We start from the raw sequence: 19,654 nt of genomic DNA on the forward strand, positions 1-19,654 counted from the left end.
CATTGTGTGCTTATTGTGTGCATAGTACATGTATGCCTGTGTGTGCCCATGTCTGTGTATTAGGGTGTGTTAGTATGTACACATGTGTGTGTGTGTGTGTGTGTGTGTGCGCAGGAGAGTGTGTGTGTGTGTTTGTGCGTGTTGGTAAGTGCATTGTGTGCTTATTGTGTGCATAGTACATGTATGCCTGTGTGTGCCCATGTCTGTGTATTAGGGTGTGTTAGTATGTACACATGTGTGTGTCTGTATGTGTGTGTGTGTGCAGGAGAGTGTGTGTGTGAACAGACATCTTGTCTAAGCTGTTATGACTTATACCAATCTACCCTTGATATGTTACAAGTTGTGTCAATTATCAACTATTTGAAAAAATAACCTCCAATTTAGATTACCTAACCTTATCACCAATTCATATAACATTTTTTTAATTGCCCTTTTCTCAGGCTGAAGGATGAGAAGAAAATTGAAGTGCTTGTCGTGCGTCTCCAGAAGTACCTTGAAGAACGGGGTACATCTCAAGAAATCTGCAGGGTGTACCTTCGCAGGATTGAACATGTGTACTACAAGGTACATCTCAAATTCCTACCCAAGGCTCTAAATCTGTTTTTCTGCTAAGATTCAAAATTACCTATATGACCAGAAATATCACAGGTCTGTACAGGCTGTTACTTGTAGATGTTGTTATACATTTTCCCTCTTCGGTATGACTATGAGTATGACCATCACAGTTGTACATATAGATGTTGTTGTACTTTTTCCTCTACAGTATGACCATGAACATTTCAAGTCTGTAGAGACAGTTGTACAAAGTCATGTAGATGTTGTTATACATTTTCCCTCTTCGGTATGACTACGAGCATTACAAGTCTGTAGAGATAGTTGTAGATGTTCTGTATTTTCCCTCTACTGTATGTATTGTAATGTTCATAGTCAAACTGGGAAAAAACGTTGTTGTTATACATTTTACTTCTACAGTATGACTACGAACATTACAAGTCAGCAGACCTGATCAAGAAGACTGTTGAGCAGAAGGTGGAAGAAGGGAAGGATGGGGAGGAGGAAGTGAAGGATGGGGAGGAAGTGAAGGATGGAGAGGATGAAGGGAAGGATGGGGAGGTGACTCCTCAGGAAAAGGGTGGGCAGGAAGCCAAGGACATGGTTGATGGAGAGAAGGTATGTGCATTTGTATCTGCAGTTTTCCTTTACTCAAGGTCCTCTACTCAAGACATCATTTGGCCTCTGTGCATGCAGTGTCCCACAATTCGTATTGTTAATTAGAGCAGTGAATGGAGTTATAGAATAATGATAGCTTTTGATAGCGAAATCTCTGATTGGCTCGAACAGCTATTTCTTTGTGTAAGCTCCCATCTGATAGGTATACATGTAAAGACATAGCATAAAATAACTAGAGTTCGACGAACACATCCCTTCGCCAAATAACCATGACTTTATTTAAGACTTTAAGGTCTTATTCATGTACTACTAAATAGTACCTACCCGAATAGAAAATGACTGCATGAACTGTGTTCCTCACAAACCCACAAATGCTACCAAAAACAAGACTGTGACCACAGATGACCTGGTAGCATCCCTGGTCAATCAGAATTTCATGCTTGTCAGAGGATTTACTCCCCAGTGTAAGAACGTCCAGCTCACAAGGCTCCTCGAGCAAAACATCTGAGAAACAACTGTGTCCATAGATATAGGTCAAAATGAGATATATAGAAAACAGTTTATTTATGATTATAACTAGATGCATCTTTAATTTCCATGTAATTATTATCTAAGGTACCATTCAGCCAAAAATAATGCAAACAAGTTTGAAAGTCCTATCATGGAATTCAGTGGATTTCTAAACTTTCCTCATTAATTATGCAAATTAGCTGTTGATTTGCATAATAAGTATTGCATTATGTAAGTCATCACTTAGGCTATCTACCACTCAAAAATCACGACCACAGCATGTTCAGAACATGAGATGTCAAAAATTGAAGTTTTGCTGCAGTACCTTAGGAAGCTGCTAGGGGGCCCACTATTATACTCGACCTTTGTTGTCCTGACCCCTACCCACCTACCAAATATTATCAGGATCCTTTCAAGGCCTCTCGAGTTATGCATTCCACAAACAAACGGACGCACACACTCGGCCCACTACTGTTCTAACGAAAAATGCTACGCCAACTATTTTCAAACACAACCTTTCTTTCCGCAACTGCTACTCAAATACCAAATATCATGAAAATCCATACACAGCTTCATGACTTATATGCTGTTGGCATGGATTTTTGAACTTTCTTCATTAATTATGCAAATTAGCTGCTGATTTTACATGATTAGTATTACATTATGTAAGTACTCACTCATTCTATCTACATACCAAATATCCTGATGATCCGTCAACATGCTCTCGAGTTATTTTCGTCGAAAGTTTGAAAGGTAATCGATGCTTGCAGTTCCAAAAAAGCTATAGGGGACCAAAAGTCACAGCACTTCTTTTCTGCCCCAAGGGCTATCTATCACTCAAAAATCATGACCACAGCATGTCCAGAACACGAAGTGTCAAAATTAAAAGTTTTGCCGCAGTACCTTAGACAGTCACTAGGGGGCCCATTATCGAACTTCACCTTTGTTTTCCTGACCCCCACCCTCCTACCAAATATCATCAGGATCCATTCAAGGGTCCTCGAGTTATGCTGTTTAGAAGAAAGCGGACGCACACGTTTGGCCCGCTATCGCCCTGACAGAAAAAGGCTACGCCAGCCATTTTCGAACACGGCCTTCCTGTCCGCAACAGCTACTCACATACCAAATATCATGAAAATCCATAGACAGCTTCTTGAGTTATATGCTGTTGACCTACATATAGGGACACAACATAAGGCCTTAACCAAAAAATATAACCTTCTTGGCGAAGGTAATGATAAAAATGTCTTTGTATATCATACATATAGGGTCTGCATAGGGTTTGTAACTTGCAATTTGCCCACATGTAACGTTATCTCACTCCTTCTTACAGCAGAAAGTACATGTGCCTGCCTCTTTTTTACAGCAGAAAGAAAAGACTGCAGTCATAATGGACAAGTTGTGCAAGTACATCTATGCCAAGGACACCACTGATCGCATCCGCACGCGAGCCATCCTGTGTCACATCTACCACCACGCCCTCCACGGACGATGGTACGAGGCCAGGGACTTGATGTTAATGTCACATCTCCAGGACACCATCCAACACTCTGATGTGCCAACTCAGGTCAGGATGTGCCTATGTTCATCAGCTTTGTGCCTATGTCGTCCATGTGTGCGTACTCCTGACACTGGGATGTGCCTATGTTCTCTCAGCTATGTGCCTATGTCGTCCATGTGTGCGTACTCCTGACACTGGGATGTGCCTATGTTCTCTCAGCTATGTGCCTATGTCGTCCATGTGTGCGTACTCCTGACACTGGGATGTGCCTATGTTCTCTCAGCTATGTGCCTATGTTGTCCATTGTGTTTCTTAGATGTGCCGAAGGTGAAAGTCTTTTTGACAAATTTGTTAAACCTATCCTTTTGTATGGATCTGAGTTAACATGCTTTGACCATGCCTCCAAAAACACCGATGCAAAACTTAATGTTTCAAAAATCATTCCTGTGTCTTCTTCAAAGTATATTTTCTCCCTTTTGTTGAAGAATGTTCAGGTTGGAGGATAGCATTCCAGTTTTTATTTGAAAGAGCACTTGTACTGATCTGACTCATATCTATGTCATCAATTTGAAAGAAGTTCAGACAAAGACATGTTTCTGAAATATGCGTCTGGACTTAATCTAGAAAAGGATGACTTTTCTATTGATAACACAGGCCTCCCAACATTCATACCAGTCATACCAGCGTTTTCAAAAATTTCTACTTGGAGTCCATTCAAAATCATCTAATGATGGTGTTCGAGGAGAATTAGGAACTTTTCCTATTATGATATCCTAAAATTCAGCTCATTAAATACTGGCACCGTTTGGTAAACTTACCTGAGGACTCTCTGCTTTGAGTCTTTACTTTGAAATTCGTAAAGCGATAACCTAGTTAAGACTCAGCAGTCATAAATTGAATATAGAAACAGGTAGATCTTAATGTACCCCTGACCAAAGGTTTTGCCCATTTGGTAAAAAGCAAATTGAAGATGAATTTCACTTTGTCATGATGTGCAGTAGGTACAATGTTTCAAGTAATGAGTTATTCACATTCCTCGAATTAAATACAACAGATTTTAAGAGACTCAATGCTACAGACAGATTTGATTATATGTTTAGAATGTATTCTGATGTAACAACTCCCACAATGCTAAAATAGGTAAAAGACTGCTTTGTCATAAGAAAAAGTGCCGAAACTCATAATTAGCCCCCCATCGATTGTAGTACAATATCAATGATTTAGGCTAGCTCTTATTGTTTTAGAAATTAGAATGTCAAATTTCATTCTATATTCATAATCTGCATATGTACTATGTTTAATACTTGTTTTAGTAATTAGGATGATAAGTTTGTTTCTTTTCTTTTTTTTGCCATACATTGTACTGTGAACGATCGTTGCGCAATTAACTTCTTCGTTTTCGTTTTGTGATCACTGGCATGTACCTACTGTTGCCACACCTTGGGCGAGTATTGGGATTCCTGTCCTTGCCTCCTTGGTGTCTATGTAATGACCCACACAGGGGTTGTTCATGGTGACAAGTGCCTGGCTAGTTGCCTTCACCACCCAAGAAACCACTGAGTGAGCGCATCAGATGAGGTGGTCTGGAAGCATGTCACTGGCCTGGCATTATGTCACTGTAAACACTTGGAGGAAAGTGGGTCATTTTATCATGTAGCCAGTACAAAGTAACAAATGTTACAAATGTTAATTCTCATTGTTCCTAAAAATCTCTTGATTCCTTCATGCATGCACTAGGTTAGATCAAAGGCTTGTAATTGGGCCACACATCCTGGTTCTTTTGATAATGTAGTACAATGTTTAAATGATATCAATTAATGATAAAGAGTTACATAGTGTCATCATAGGGAGATATCAAACTGCCTGACCTGAACTTTGATTTTGTCCTTTTCTTTCCCTCTAGATTTTGTACAACCGCACCATGGTCCAGCTGGGTCTGTGTGCATTTCGCTATGGGAATATCAAAGATGCCCACAATGCCTTGTTAGATATTCAGTCAGGAGGGAGGGCAAAGGAGCTCCTAGCACAGGTAAAGTACAGGGCACTGCATGTTTGGAGCAGGACTAGCTATATTAAATGTGTTTTTAAAAAGAAAAGAAAAATCCCAAAGACTAGTTTCAAACCTCTCGCTAGACCGATGCTTTGTATATGTTAAATGAATGTTTAAGAAGAAAAAAAATTGTTTTCTGCTTTCAAGACTGAAACGTGGTATCACTCAGGAGGACTAGCCTGGAGTACAGTCTTGTTAGCTTTGGTCTACTGTCAAAGGTCGCTGCCCCGCTAAGCTGGCAACCTTTGTGAGCAGACCAAAGCTAACAAAACTGAACTCCAGGCTCCAGGAGAACTGCACTGGTGCGATCAGCACTCTCACCCTGGGCAATCAGGCAGATGGACTCATCTTTTGGCATGAATAAGATTACCAGCAATAATCAGCTATTATCTAAACCAACAGTCTTAGACATGGTCCTCATGAAATCTACTTTTTCTCCAAGTTCTAAATACCTCTCGCCTGCCCTCCCTCCCCCACCCAGGGGCTCCTCATGCAGCGGAACGTTGAGCGTGATCCTGAGCGGGAAAAGATTGAGAAGCGCCGACAGATGCCATTCCACATGCACATCAACCTGGAGCTGCTGGAGTGTGTTTACCTGGTGTCAGCCATGCTGCTGGAAATCCCATACATGGCAGGTGGGCTGAAGCACCTGTCAATCATGTCACTTCCAACCAATCAGCTCCTCCCCTCTGTAAAGTTCCAACCAATTAGTAAGGGGTAGGGAATTTCCGAGCAGCCTCGTAACCCTTGCTTCGCCTATTGAGTCAGTGAAGTCAAGCTTGCCTAAGCTTGATGTTTCTTCGGGAGAAGAGATGCTGCTACAGTTATCGCTACGGGCCGTTCTTCATCTTCATGATGGTAACATCAGGCCCTACGAACCTGATTTAAAAAAAAAAATTCTGACTGTAATGAACACATCAAATTTCAAACATTATTCCTGTCCTGGCCAATCAGGATGATATTTTGAGCACAGGAGCATTTACATGTTATTAGTACCTCTAAGTCCAGGAAAATACCAGAGATGCATTACCGGTACTATCTATCTGATAGAGAGGGAATGATAATGTTGTCTTTTGTAGTGGAAATTGTTTTTCCCTAAAAAAATTAGGCATGGATACCTGTTGTTTTAGCTGCTCCAGTCCTAAGTTTAAGAGTCCTTATTCCTCACCAAGACAGTCTTTTGGCTTGATCATTTTAAGATGAAGAGACAAACTCATATTAAGATGATGATCTTGTGTTGAAGTTGAGGTTTGATTTTTGGAAGCTTTAAGCTCGTAAGCCATCCTGTTACATATATGTCTATGTTCACAGCCCATGAGTTTGATGCCCGGCGCAGAATGATCAGCAAGAGTTTCCACCACCAACTGAGGGTCAGTGAGAGACAGCCTCTGGTTGGTAAGTATGTTTAACATGTTAAACATGTACATGTAGTTTGTTGTGACATTGTGTGACATAGTGGGTGGGCTGCTTAGCCCAGATCACCAAGATGTCCTGGGCCCTGAACCCTGACTGGCCTTGGGAATAGCACTTCATTTGAACGTCCCACTTCCTACATAAGTTGGGGTAGGCAATTTTCTCGAGCAGCCTTTGTAACCCCTGACTTTGTCTTCACCTCATCAACATAATATCACTTCAGTGTTTTAGTTTAAAAGCCGTCACTGATGAAAGACAGTGGATGCGGTTTGACTGTTTCCAAATTTCATCCAGTTGCTTGAGTAATTGTTGCGTTAACCTTGCTTATATCTTTTTACCTGGGTATCATTCATTGTCATAATGGAAACAGTAACAGAACGATCAGATAAAAAGTGGGTTAGTTTTTCATAAGACCTGTCAGTTTTTTCATATTAATTTGTACGAAATGTGTTTTAGATGAAATGTGTACAATTGCCCATTCCAAATGATATTATGTATGAAAGTTATAAATGGTACACTCCCTTACAAAAGTCAGTATTTGTTTGATAGTAGCTGATTCTATTTTCAGGGCCTCCTGAGAGTATGCGTGAACATGTGGTGGCTGCCTCCAAGGCTATGAAGATAGGAGACTGGCGCGCATGTAGAGACTACATTATTAATGAGAAAATGAACGGGAAGGTAAGCCACTTGTAGCATGACATAGCCAGATGATAAACATGAATGGATACATGTTGTTTACAGCATGTTCATTCATACTAAATGTACACACATGCGTGTATCTCATGGAAAAGAACCTAAACCTTTTATATATCTCAAGTGCTGATTTCAATGCCCATACAAAGTTTTAGTCATTTTTGTTTCAAATTTGCATCTGTTTGGTAAAAATTACACCTTTTTAGTCACAAAATATGTACTACATGGTATACACTTCTCTATATGTTTCTTCAGGTACATTCAATTGAAGTTCAGTATTTGGACCTGTACATTGTATATGAAAAAGATTGTTGCCATTTGGCATGAAGTCCTAGTGAGTAGTTGCCATTTGGCATGCAACCCTAGTGAGGTAGGCATGCAACCCTAGTGAGGTAGGCATGCAGTCCTAGTGAGGTAGGCATGCAGTCCTAGTGAGGTAGGCATGCAGTCCTAGTGAGGTAGGCATGCAGTCCTAGTGAGGTAGGCATGCAGTCCTAGTGAGGTAGGCATGCAGTCCTAGTGAGGTAGGCATGCAGTCCTAGTGAGGTAGGCATGCAGTCCTAGTGAGGTAGGCATGCAGTCCTAGTGAGGTAGGCATGCAGTCCTAGTGAGGTAGGCATGCAGTCCTAGTGAGGTAGGCATGCAGTCCTAGTGAGGTAGGCATGCAGTCCTAGTGAGGTAGGCATGCAACCCTAGTGAGGTAGGCATGCAGTCCTAGTGAGGTAGGCATGCAGTCCTAGTGAGGTAGGCATGCAGTCCTAGTGAGGTAGGCATGCAGTCCTAGTGAGGTAGGCATGCAGTCCTAGTGAGGTAGGCATGCAGTCCTAGTGAGGTAGGCATGCAGTCCTAGTGAGGTAGGCATGCAGTCCTAGTGAGGTAGGCATGCAGTCCTAGTGAGGTAGGCATGCAGTCCTAGTGAGGTAGGCATGCAGTCCTAGTGAGGTAGTTGCCATTTGGCATGCAGTCCTAGTGAGTTAAGGTAGTTACTTGTTGGTACATGTAAAAGATGTCATGTTGGTGTTCAAGTAAGGGTGTTTGGCCCAGAGCCCAAAGGCCCTGGGTTTGAATCCCCTAGCATGCCACCTATGCTGTGCCCTTGGGAAAGGCATTTTGCACAACTTTCCTCTCTCCTCTCAGGTGTAATAATGGGTACCTGACTTCGGTTGGGGAGGTAAAAGGCAGTGGAAGGAGAGGGATGGGCTCCGCCTCCCAATACCTTGCCCTAGACATACAATGTAGATGGAGTGGATAATAAGCTACCTTTACCTTTCCCTGCATGTGGGGTCACCAGTAAACCATGACTGTTCCCACAGGTGTGGGATCTGTTCCCAGAGGCTGACAAGGTTCGTGAACTCATCAGCAGGAAGATTCAGGAAGAGAGTCTGCGCACCTATCTCTTCACCTACAGTGCTATCTACGACTCTCTGTGGTAAGCATTGTTCTTGCCACTCACACACTTTATTTTCATCACACACCTGTAAATGTTAGCCATACCCGGGGAAGTCACCGGTGCACATTTCAGGTCCCAACAGACACCGTCGGATACTCCCTCTCTCAGAGAACAGTTACAGGCTGGACCCGCCTGCCTGCCTCAGTAGTGGAAGCTCTCCCATAGTCGAGCCTACTCTAACCTTCCTGTGTGCCCTCTAATGACCTACTAATGGGCCTTGGTTAGGGTCTTTTGAAGTAACATGTTGAAATTGGGATTTTTTGCACCAGTTTGAAATTAATCCTGTGGTTTCTGACTTCTATTTGCATCAATTTTAGATATTGGGATCATAAAGAACCTCTGGTGGTAGTGGAAAGGTTATGCAAAGGAGAGTGTCGACCTGAATTTTCCCCTATACTTGTTAACAACAACTTGGACATATTGTGGTGGGAAGAAAATGATAGATAGTAACATTACATTAACAGTATGCTACAGGTTATGTATAATAATTCCTGTGCTTAGGTTAATGTCCCTGGATTGTTTTTCTGATGTCTGTGTTGCATGTGATAATTGCTGATGTTGGTTGTCGCAGTTTGGTGACCCTGTCCTCGATGTTTGAGCTGGATGGACCTGTAGTTCACAGCATCATCAGCAAAATGATCATCAATGAGGAGCTGGCTGTGAGTACTGTTGAACTTTTCATGTCATGAACAATTTCCTGATGACATTCCACCTTATGGTAACAGTATTATTCAATGAACAAACTTTAAGACTTCTGTACAAAATATACACCCTTCTGCTTTTATTGTGATGTTAACGTCAAATCTTACAACACATACTTCTGGTTGTTGATTCCTGCCGCCAGGTAATCAAGTTAATGCAATGAATGGTTTATTTGACATAAAGGTCACATACAAAACATCACAATTGCAGTCATAAGACTGAATTGCGGTCAACGTTTAACAATTATCATCCGCACTACAACACGGTATAAAAGGGTTAAAAGATGAGAAATTCTGTTGTTACAATAGGATTAACCCTTAAACTGCCAAACCCGGATATATCTGGGATAGCGTATTCCCCGAAGTAGCAACTTTCCGCGCGCATAGCGCACGAACCCTGGAAGTTAGGGACTTCGGGGTTGTTCTGGGTTTCTTTTTGAAGGTCAGCAGCCAACCCTGACACTGATAGCATTTTATAGTGCTGAGACTCTGGCAGTTTTAGGGTTAAAAACCTAATAAAGTTATTGAGGATTACCAATATTGCACTTTAAAATATTGCACGTCAATATTGCACGAGAGGAGAAATCCAACAATTTGGGTATTTACAATATGTCTGGATTCTAATATCATAAGGGATAATTGTAAATATTTCATCAAGGCACTATAAATTTGATTCACTTATTGGGAATCCATGCCAACATCAATAATCACATTATCGCAAAATCATAAGATGTATAATATTACAACTGAAAACGAGGGAAATCTGGAGTCATATGACATGTGTCCAGTTCATTTAAAAGGTTCGTCATGTATGGTATGGGTCTTCTTTTGTATCTGCCCGTACGGGTTTTGATAGTGCCCAGTAGTTGTGATGACCTTGTTGTTCTAGCACTGATCTCACCGCGGTATGGAGGTAGCCAGTCACGATAAGTCTCTGAATGTAGCAGGTGTTTAGCAAACTTACATGTATAGCACAGCTGGCGGTGTCGGCTTTCTTGTGTGGGTAGATTAAGAACTCTGCATGCCTCTGAGTAGGATGTGTGTGCGGGACCTAGTATTGTCCGGCAAGCCCTTTTCTGTATGGTCTCAACCCGCGCGTGTTGTTTTCTTGTGAGACCTGGGTGCCAGGCAGCGACGGCATACTCACAAGCCTGTCAGACCAATGTCTTGTAACAGGTGAGAAGGTCTTCCTGAGAAAGGTTGAGACGTTTTTAGCCGTCGTCGGAGGAGTAGTTTTCTATTACCCAAGCACCACGTGACGGTGGTCAACTTCAGTTTGCCAGCCAAGGCCGGCTTGCACAAATAAGCCAAGTATAGTTTAACGACTTTGACAATGTGCAGTGGTTCACCGGCGATGGATAAAGGTGGTAGTGTCGGGGGGACTTTGGTTAACGTGCATTGATTTGCACTTCTTGGGGTTTAGCTTCATTTTATGACTTTCTGTCGAGGTGCCGAGATTATCAAGGTTGGTTTGGAGATTGGAGGTTTCGCTGATTTTTCGGCTTTCTGCTATATTAAGGTCTACAAATTTCCACCTTCTTGCTAAGGCGTCTACACTGGCATTGTTAATAAGGGCAAGAAATATCAGGGGGCCGAGGACGGTACCCTGCGGGAGGCCACAGGTGGAAACTGACCAATCCGAGTGAACTCCTTTTTACAGGACTCTTTGTTTCCGGTCGATATCCACCACATGAGTGAGGGTCGAAGGCCCAGGTTGATCAGACAGGTAACCGCTAGGAGGTGATCGACACGATCGAAAGCTTTCGAAAAGTTGTAACGAGACTAGCGATTGTACCCCTCTCGTCAGAGGTTTTTGCAAGCTGATTGATAATACATGTATCTACTAGACAGTCAAATTGGATTGGGTCGATGTTTTCCTTAATGTCTGAGTAGAGTCGGGTCGCCACAAATCTCTCCACGACCTTTGCCAGCACTGGTGTGAGAGAGATTGGTCTGAGTTCCTCTATGGACGGAGGCCGGCTTTTTGGCAGAGGAACGATGTTGGCTTGGCGCCACTGTACAGGAACAACCCCTTCTGCAAGTGAGGCATTTAGAATGTGCGTTAACATTAATTTCCACTTATGAGGTCATGCCAAACACAGCATAAACAGAAAAGCAGACATTGTAAAAACCTGCAATTGTATACATGTATATTACAATGATTATGCATGGCTTGCTTCTGCTGCCATGTTAACCTTGATGAAATAAAGTTCATAACCTGGCATCAAGAAGTATGACTTGTAAAATTGGATGTTCAGTAACACCAGAAGGGTGTATGTTTTGTACAAACGTATTTGTTTAAAAAGTAATGCTTGGTAGTAAGGAATTGTTGTATTTTAGTGTCATTGGTGACATAAGTACAATAATTCACTTTCAAGAGGACCTGAATTTCATGCTACAGAAGAGGTTAAAAATTGTTGTGTCTGAAACAACAGTGGAAATACATGTACATGTGCTGGCACTTGTTCATGGGTGTGATGATTCATTTATGTCCAAGCATTTTCAGGATTGACATCTTGAGCAACATTATGGCAAGTTGTAAGTAACACACAAGTGCTGCATAACTTCATAAAACAAAGGATTCAGTCCTGCATTCCCAACCCATAATGCATGTGTGCGTGCTGCCATACCTCCTGCAGGCATCCTGGGATGAGCCGACCCAGACGGTGGTCATGCATCGGTCGGAGCCCACCCGTCTGCAGAACCTGGCCCTGCAGCTGTCAGACAAACTGGCAAACCTCGTGGATAACAATGAACGGATTCTGGAGGTCAAACAGGGCACGTCTGCTTTCTATACCAGGCAGGGAGAGGGCCGCTTTGGTCGGCAAGGTAAAGAGCGCCATCAAGGTAAAGAGCGCCACCAAGGTAAAACCACATCTTTTGCAGATGTTGCTTTCATTTCTATTAATTATGCAGAGACAGTCCTTTCTAGTCAGGACTTGAAATACCACCTGCATATGCAGGTTAGTGCATGTAAAGTTGGAGCTGTGCAGGTATTTCTGGTGTCTACCTGCACCTAACCTGCACTGATCCATGTACTGGGTTTTATTCATAAATGTCCTATCATGTACAAAATGTAGGTGTATACAAAATATATGGATTGTTGTTAGCTGCATTGACTGTTACCACCTATAAAGTATAAAAGAAAAATAGCAATGTTTACTAAACAATTTTAGTATGATCCATACTTCCAAAATTCAGAGTGGTTCAGGTAAAATTTGTCAGGTGCAGGTAATTTTCAATGTTACCTGCACCAGTGCAGGTATGCAGAAAAAAGTATTTCGAGCCCTGCTAGTTAAGTATATTACTGTGCTTGTGTGAAAAGGCTTAAAATAACGATTTTCTTTGAATAATGACTTTTTACACAACCATTGCTTTCCTTTTCCTCCTATCAGTTTTTACATACATGTACCTTCTCTTTTATCTCCCATCATTTGTTATTAACAGCACCCTGCAGATGAGAGACAAGTACAAAATACTTTTAAGGTTGGGGGGGGGGGGATGTCAGTGCTCTAACATGTATTTGTAAATTAATTTTTTGTTTATGTTTGGCACAGTAATGTAGGAATTCAGAAGTCAGAAATGCAACTCTTGGTAATTCCCACAGAAACCTGTAACCTTCTTCTTTCCTTGGTTTCCTGGCATCAACTTCTTGGTTTTCTGATGTTCCACTCATTGTTTCTGATTGGAGAAAAATGTGCCATTCAGGGTACGAATCAACCTCGAAATGATCACATTTTGCACAAATGGTCAAATAAAGTTGTCGTCTTCATCTTTTCGTATTATTGTATATAATGATGACATTGTTGTATTTCCTGCTGGTTTATCATTTTTTTCTGGATAATTCACTGTTTGCATTTATTAGTTCTCATTGAAAAATCAAGATGAAATAGTTTTTTTTTGTTTTCTGATACTGTATTACATAGTTGTTTCTTATTTTTCATAAACAATGCACAAAATTTGTGATTTAAACATCAACCCACCTGGTATATTTGTTGTCGCATCAGGGACTATCCCATGATGCCTGTTGCTTTGTTTATTTTTTATTTTCACTTTTCCTGCCCGCCCCATGCAAAACTCTGCAAACCAAGAAATTAAGATATTGTGGTTTTGTTATCTCCTTCTTAGGCTCATTCTCCTTGAAATGTGCAAAATGCTGTCGCTGGTCTTGACAACTTGATATGAAGCCAATTATTACAGGCAACATCAATCTACCACCTAGAACACGGCTGTCTCCTGAAAGCATATGAAGAAATAAGAAAGCAGCCAAAAATGTAGCCATTCAGTTCCCGGAATGATAGTTTGTCAGGCGAAGTCAGCTAGTGAGGCCCTCTGACATCATGTCAGATCGCTACTGTCCCTTTTCTTGTACTCTTTGTAAGGTCATTTATGTGTGTCGCCAAATTCAGTAACAAACGTTACTGTTTGAGTAAGACGGTGGTAACATTTAGATCAGCCACATATAAGACAAGAAATTGTCATCTGTGTGATGCTTTCCAGTTTTTCTGGCTTTCATAAGGAACCAGAAAGGGTTTTTTTTGCTTTCACTTGTTGCCCAACTTGCACAACAAAATGTTTGATAATAATGACTGGTAAAAAAGTAGTTACTAGTTACCATTGTTCGATGCTTTCTTTTTAATCTGGTGTAAGAAAGCTGCCCACTTTTAAATGTCAGCCATTTGGCATCATGTTAACATCCACAGTGGACATTCGTTTTCTTTAGATACCACAGACATTTTAGACAGAGAACCGCGTTGGTTTGAAAGGGTGGTTAAGGAAGCCATTTACGAGCGCATTTATCGTCCATCTCTCAATCGGAAGGGGGGGCTGAGAACTGACCTTTCCAGTGCTTGGAATGATGTTTTGAAATAATTGATGGTTTATTAATTGATATATAGACACTTATTATTATTATATTCCTTGTTAGCCTTTCTTATTTTGCTAGAATGTATCACAGAACTTTTATCAGTTACCTTTTTTGTTTATTTAGAACACTGTTTAGAACACCTCTGTAGTTACCTACCTTGTTTACATTAGAACACCTTAGCCGTTACCTTTTTTGTTTATTTAGAACGTAAGAAGTATTCCTTATCCCGCAGAGTTGTAAACTTTTATTTTTATTTCACTGATGAAGAACGGCGGCCGTCGTTCAAAACGTCTGAATAAAAGTTTATATTATCCAGAAGAAGAGATTGAACCATCATCTATTTAAGTATACCGTTGTAACAAACGTAACTGATAGCGTATGTTACGACAGCCTGTAATATGTAATGAATGGGTCAAAAACAACAAGCTGTAATTTTTTTGGGAATGAGCTGATCTGATTTTCGAACCTAAAATTGCTCTTTTGCACATTTCAATGAGAAAGATCCCCTAATTGATTGTGTGAATGTTGTAAGGCAAGTTCCCACTAATGTGTTGGTTGTCACAGGTCAGGGTGGGTACCACCAGCAGCAGGGACGTGGGTACCAAGGACAGCGGCGGGACAGAGGTGACCGGGACAGGGACCACCGGGACAGGGACCACCAGCAGGGCTACAACAGACAGCAGGACAGATGGTAGTCAGCAGTACAGACACAACAACCCGACAAACATCTCAGTCCAACAGCAGGAAATCTCAAATATACAGGAACTACAGTAACTTTAAGATAATATAGAATGGCAAATTGACATGTGTGTCATGATCTTAGTAACATGGAAGGTACCCAGTATTGTCATCATAGCCCAATACTTCAAGTTTGTTTCCTGAGTATCATCTCAGTACTACTAATAAAAAAGAAAGAACAATTTCTGCTTCATCTGAATTGTTCTTGTCTCTGTTAATGCACAGCCCCCAGATGTATTTTCCTGGTGATTTCTGGCTATTCCTTATGAACTTCAATTTTATATTTTGTTTCTACCATCATCTGCATTATATCATGGAACAAATACTCAAAAGGACTCTACATTATGTGATGCTGCAAACAAGTAGTCTGTTTTAGAAAAACATTCAACAGATTATCATTCACTGCTTATTATGGAAACTTTTTTTTGGAAACTTAAAAAAAACACTTTGGGTCATGCTCACATGTAGAGGTGTACATTGTAGGAGCCTCCTTAATACAAGGTGCCCAGCAACACAACAGACCTCCTGAATCCTTAACAAGGTACCTGGAAGTTTTTAGCTTTCATTTAACACAAGCAAATTGCTTACCTCAACTTTCTGGCTGCACCTAGAAGTGTTATGCATTGCTTATTCCATGTGTTATTTAACACCACATATTTCAACAGTTACTTCTAACACTCACTCATCCTCTAGCACTGGTGTGTTGAGCCGACTAGATTTGCATAATTGCTATCAATAGACAAGTCCTATCATGGAATGCAGTGAATGTACGAGATTTCCTTGTTGATTATACAAAGTAGCTGTCGATTTGCATAACTAGTATTTCATTATGTGCGTCATTATAAAAGGGCCTCAACACACCACAATCCGTTAACACAGTCTTGAGTTATTCTCCAATAAACTGAAACAAAACCAGTCCCTGCAGTTCCAAAAACGCCTCTAGGGGTCCCAAATCCACACCACTTTCTCTCTGCACCAAGACCTATCTACCAATCAAAACTCACTACCACAACATGTCCAAAAAAGACCTCGAGACATCAAAAGCAGAAGTTCCACTGCAATACAGTAATAGGCCGCTAGGGCCCCCCAAATCTGACAGTTTGGAGGTCTCATCAAGATCTACCCACATATCGAATGTCATTACAACCCATCCAAGTCTTCTTGGAGTTATGGTGGCCTTCTACAACCCCGCACACCCACACAAACGCTACCAAAATCATAAGCTTCTTGCAAAGGTAATTAAAAACCCATAATCAGTTTGACCTTTTATTGCTTACACCTGCCCACATACCAAATGTCATAGAGATCCATCCACAACTTTTTGAGTTAGATGTACATGACGGAAGATATACCGTTATTGAATGAAGTTTCTCGGCATGGGTTGGTATCAATCACATGTAGATGATCACAGATAAGATGTGCTTGAGTGAATAACTGTATGGTACAAATCATTGTAATATTGTTCGGTAACGGACGTAACATCCTTTGGCATAACACCGCCAGTAATACTTATACCGCCAAATGAAAAAAAAAAACGATAAATTTTCGGAGATCCACTAGCGCAGCAACAGTAATTTTCGAGGTATGCACACTTCAGACACCAGGTGCTCAACACATTTTTAAGTAGGCTCCGATAACAACAACAAGGTCAAAACTTTTCAGTCCCATAACGGCACCGGCGAGCGCGCCATGGGAAGAACCTCGCCGATTTGCCTGTAATAATCGCACGTGCTCACAGCTCAAGACGATGATTGGTTCAAGAGCAAAGTAAACATTCTGTTGGTGACCTACAACTCGTCTCAAAGTGTGATCTGTTGTCAAGAAAGTTTGTATAATCGCGCAAGTCTACGAAAGCTTCACCTTCCGCACTGACCAGTATTCCAGTGCTGATTCAAAGTCACCTCAGCACTGGTTTTCCAGTGCTAAAGAAAGTGCTAAAGAATGGCTCTGTTCCAGTGCTGAAGGTCTGTCAGGACTGGAATTCCAGTGCTGAATCTTGTTCCAGCACTGGTTTTCCAGTGCTGAACTCATTTCAACACTGGTTTTCCAGTGCTGGACTGGCATCAGCACTAGTTACCCAGTGCTGAAATCGCCGTCAGCACTGGAACCGAGTGCTGAATTACAAAAACATTGAATCACCGGACTATACCGGTTCACTGGACAAAGTAAAAATACTGGTCACTGAACAGGACTACTTTGTAAAAGGTTCTGGAAATGCAGACAATTTTGCGGTAGTTTTAGTTTCGAGGTGGTCGCTTCATAGCGTACTCAAATCCAACGCGAACATTTTCCTTCTGTCTTCTGCTCCCACCGACTATTTATACGACAACACATTCTATCTACATGTACATATAAACGTACTATACATGGTAGAAAAGTGCTACTGTACTACATGTTCAGAGAGTAAATAAGTGACAGTTGATCATACCAGCACTGTTGATGTCAAAACTGGGCTGATCTATCCGTCTGTAGCACATTTTCCTAGTATACTGGTAAGTGGTTTCCGAAGACGATGACATGTATGTGACTACAGCACAGTACTGTAAATGAAGTTAGGTCTGGTGTTACCGCCAACACTCCATTTCCCCACTACCGCGAAACTAAATTCCCTCGGACTTAATGAATGCATTTACAAAACTAGAGTTCTGTGACCTCATACATCCATGAAATGTTTAGAGCTTCATGCAAATGTTTTACACATTAACACATGATTTATGCATATGAATAACGTACAGTACACATGTCACATTTTTTGCATCAATTATGTAAATCAGTTTCTCATTTGCATATTTGATATCATCTTATGTTCCACGTATCATAATCTATATGTGTTACATTTATCGAAGTCCAGTTAATGAAACCAATGGAATTATAATGATGTAATTTCCACATTAATTATGCAAAGTAAGTCATCATTTGCATAAAATGTATATCATTATAAACATCTTTGCCTAAGCTACCTGCATGCCTAAAATGATATTAATCTGTCGATTCTTTCTGCAGTTATCCTCTCTGGAATGTCTTGACAAAAACGCCCCTGCAGTTCCGAAATTAAATTTTAGGAGGCTGAAACTTGCCCCACTTTGTTATGATAATGCAAGCTATCTACCAGCCAAATGTCAAGACCATATCACGTCCGGGACAAGAGATACATAGAAAAAACTGCTATTATCGAATAGTCTCATTTATTATGCAAATGTACTCCTATTTTGCATAATAATCATTTCATTTTGTACAACATTGTCTAAGGTATCTACATACCAAAAATCATGAAAATCCGTTGTTCCCTTCTTGAGTTATCGTCTTCAAAAGTGTATTGACAAAAATGCCCCTGCTATCCCAAAACTAGCCACTAGGGGGCCCAAACTTATGTCACTGATTCCTGAGCACAAGAGCTATCTAACATCCCAAAATCGTGACCATAGCTTGTTCAGAAGACGAGATAGCGAACCCGGAAGTTGCACTGCAGTACCAACGGAAGCCGCTGGGGGGCCCAAAATCTAATCATTTTCAGCTTTCTTCACACACTACCAACACACGATGGACGAACATCATCACCAACACACCAAGTATAAAACCAATTCAGCTCAGCTCAGCTCAACCCAGCCGTTCTTGAGTTATTCTTGTTTACACACACACAGACAGACAGACAGACAAACAAACGCAGGGTAAAATACAACCTCCATGACATTTCATGGTGGTAAATATAACCTCCATGACATTTCATGGAGGATGTAAAAGAATCCATATACATCAGGGCACTCTGACCATCGCTGAACAGAGACGGTGGGCGTTGGAAACGTCCTGGCACGATTGAACAATTGTTCACGTCACGTATCCGTAAGATCACGTGTCTGTTTCTCTCGCAAGTTTACGTTCTGTCGTGATTGGTCATGATTGATCCTGAAGAAGGAGACAGTGGTTGTTAGGCGTTGTACTATGACATTTCAGACGGTTTGGTCACAATAAGTCTAAAATGTTATACATAAGTGGTAAGTGGTACGGTTAGTGCCCAACGTTGGACATGTACAGATAATGGGTCATTGTTTTTTGGAAAGTGATGTAAAGCCGGTGGCCCCGTGTATGAGGGAGCGTCAGGCATTTTTTAATACCCTTGGATGTCACCGCGTCAGTCATACTCTCATAGAACCCAACAATCGCAGTAGTGGTGATCTGGTGTGCTCAGCTGAAAACGCGAGCAGTAGTCTAGTCTCATCATACTACAGGTTACTTGAAATTGATGAGTCTGACGCTGGCATGATAATTAAGCTATAGGAGTCGAATTAACGATCCACCGCACGAAAAGTAAATTTCAACATGCAAAGATTTGGGGTGTTACCCCGCACCACCGTCCAAGGTACAGGTAAACTATGAGCACACTTTCAGAGCGTTTCTAATTTCCAGGCTAATACCATTGATCAATTTTGTATCTACATTTTGTGTATCCAATAAAAATGTTACTTGGCACATTTACAAAATTGTACTATCATATTTTCTATATATTCACAGTTTCGAACATCGCCCGCTTTGCAAGAAAAGCTCTCCTATCAAAATGTGATTG

General features: G+C 41.2%; 1 protein-coding gene across 1 annotated transcript in view; it reads left to right on the plus strand.

Annotated features, from left to right (window-relative positions):
* Positions 1 to 15,275, plus strand: part of LOC118425440 (eukaryotic translation initiation factor 3 subunit C-like) — a gene marked incomplete in the record, with an annotated part of 37,691 nt that extends 22,416 nt beyond the window's left edge. Inside the window, 11 exon segments of the mRNA XM_035834256.1 lie at positions 441 to 564; positions 973 to 1,170; positions 3,047 to 3,247; positions 5,085 to 5,210; positions 5,713 to 5,866; positions 6,543 to 6,626; positions 7,213 to 7,322; positions 8,651 to 8,766; positions 9,359 to 9,446; positions 12,128 to 12,353; positions 14,920 to 15,275. Coding sequence (XP_035690149.1) covers positions 441 to 564; positions 973 to 1,170; positions 3,047 to 3,247; positions 5,085 to 5,210; positions 5,713 to 5,866; positions 6,543 to 6,626; positions 7,213 to 7,322; positions 8,651 to 8,766; positions 9,359 to 9,446; positions 12,128 to 12,353; positions 14,920 to 15,050 — 1,558 coding nt within the window.
* Positions 15,276 to 19,654: the final 4,379 nt, after the last annotated feature.

Source organism: Branchiostoma floridae, chromosome 11 (genome assembly GCF_000003815.2).
Source record: "Branchiostoma floridae strain S238N-H82 chromosome 11, Bfl_VNyyK, whole genome shotgun sequence".
In the NCBI taxonomy this organism is placed as follows: Eukaryota; Metazoa; Chordata; class Leptocardii; order Amphioxiformes; family Branchiostomatidae; genus Branchiostoma; species Branchiostoma floridae.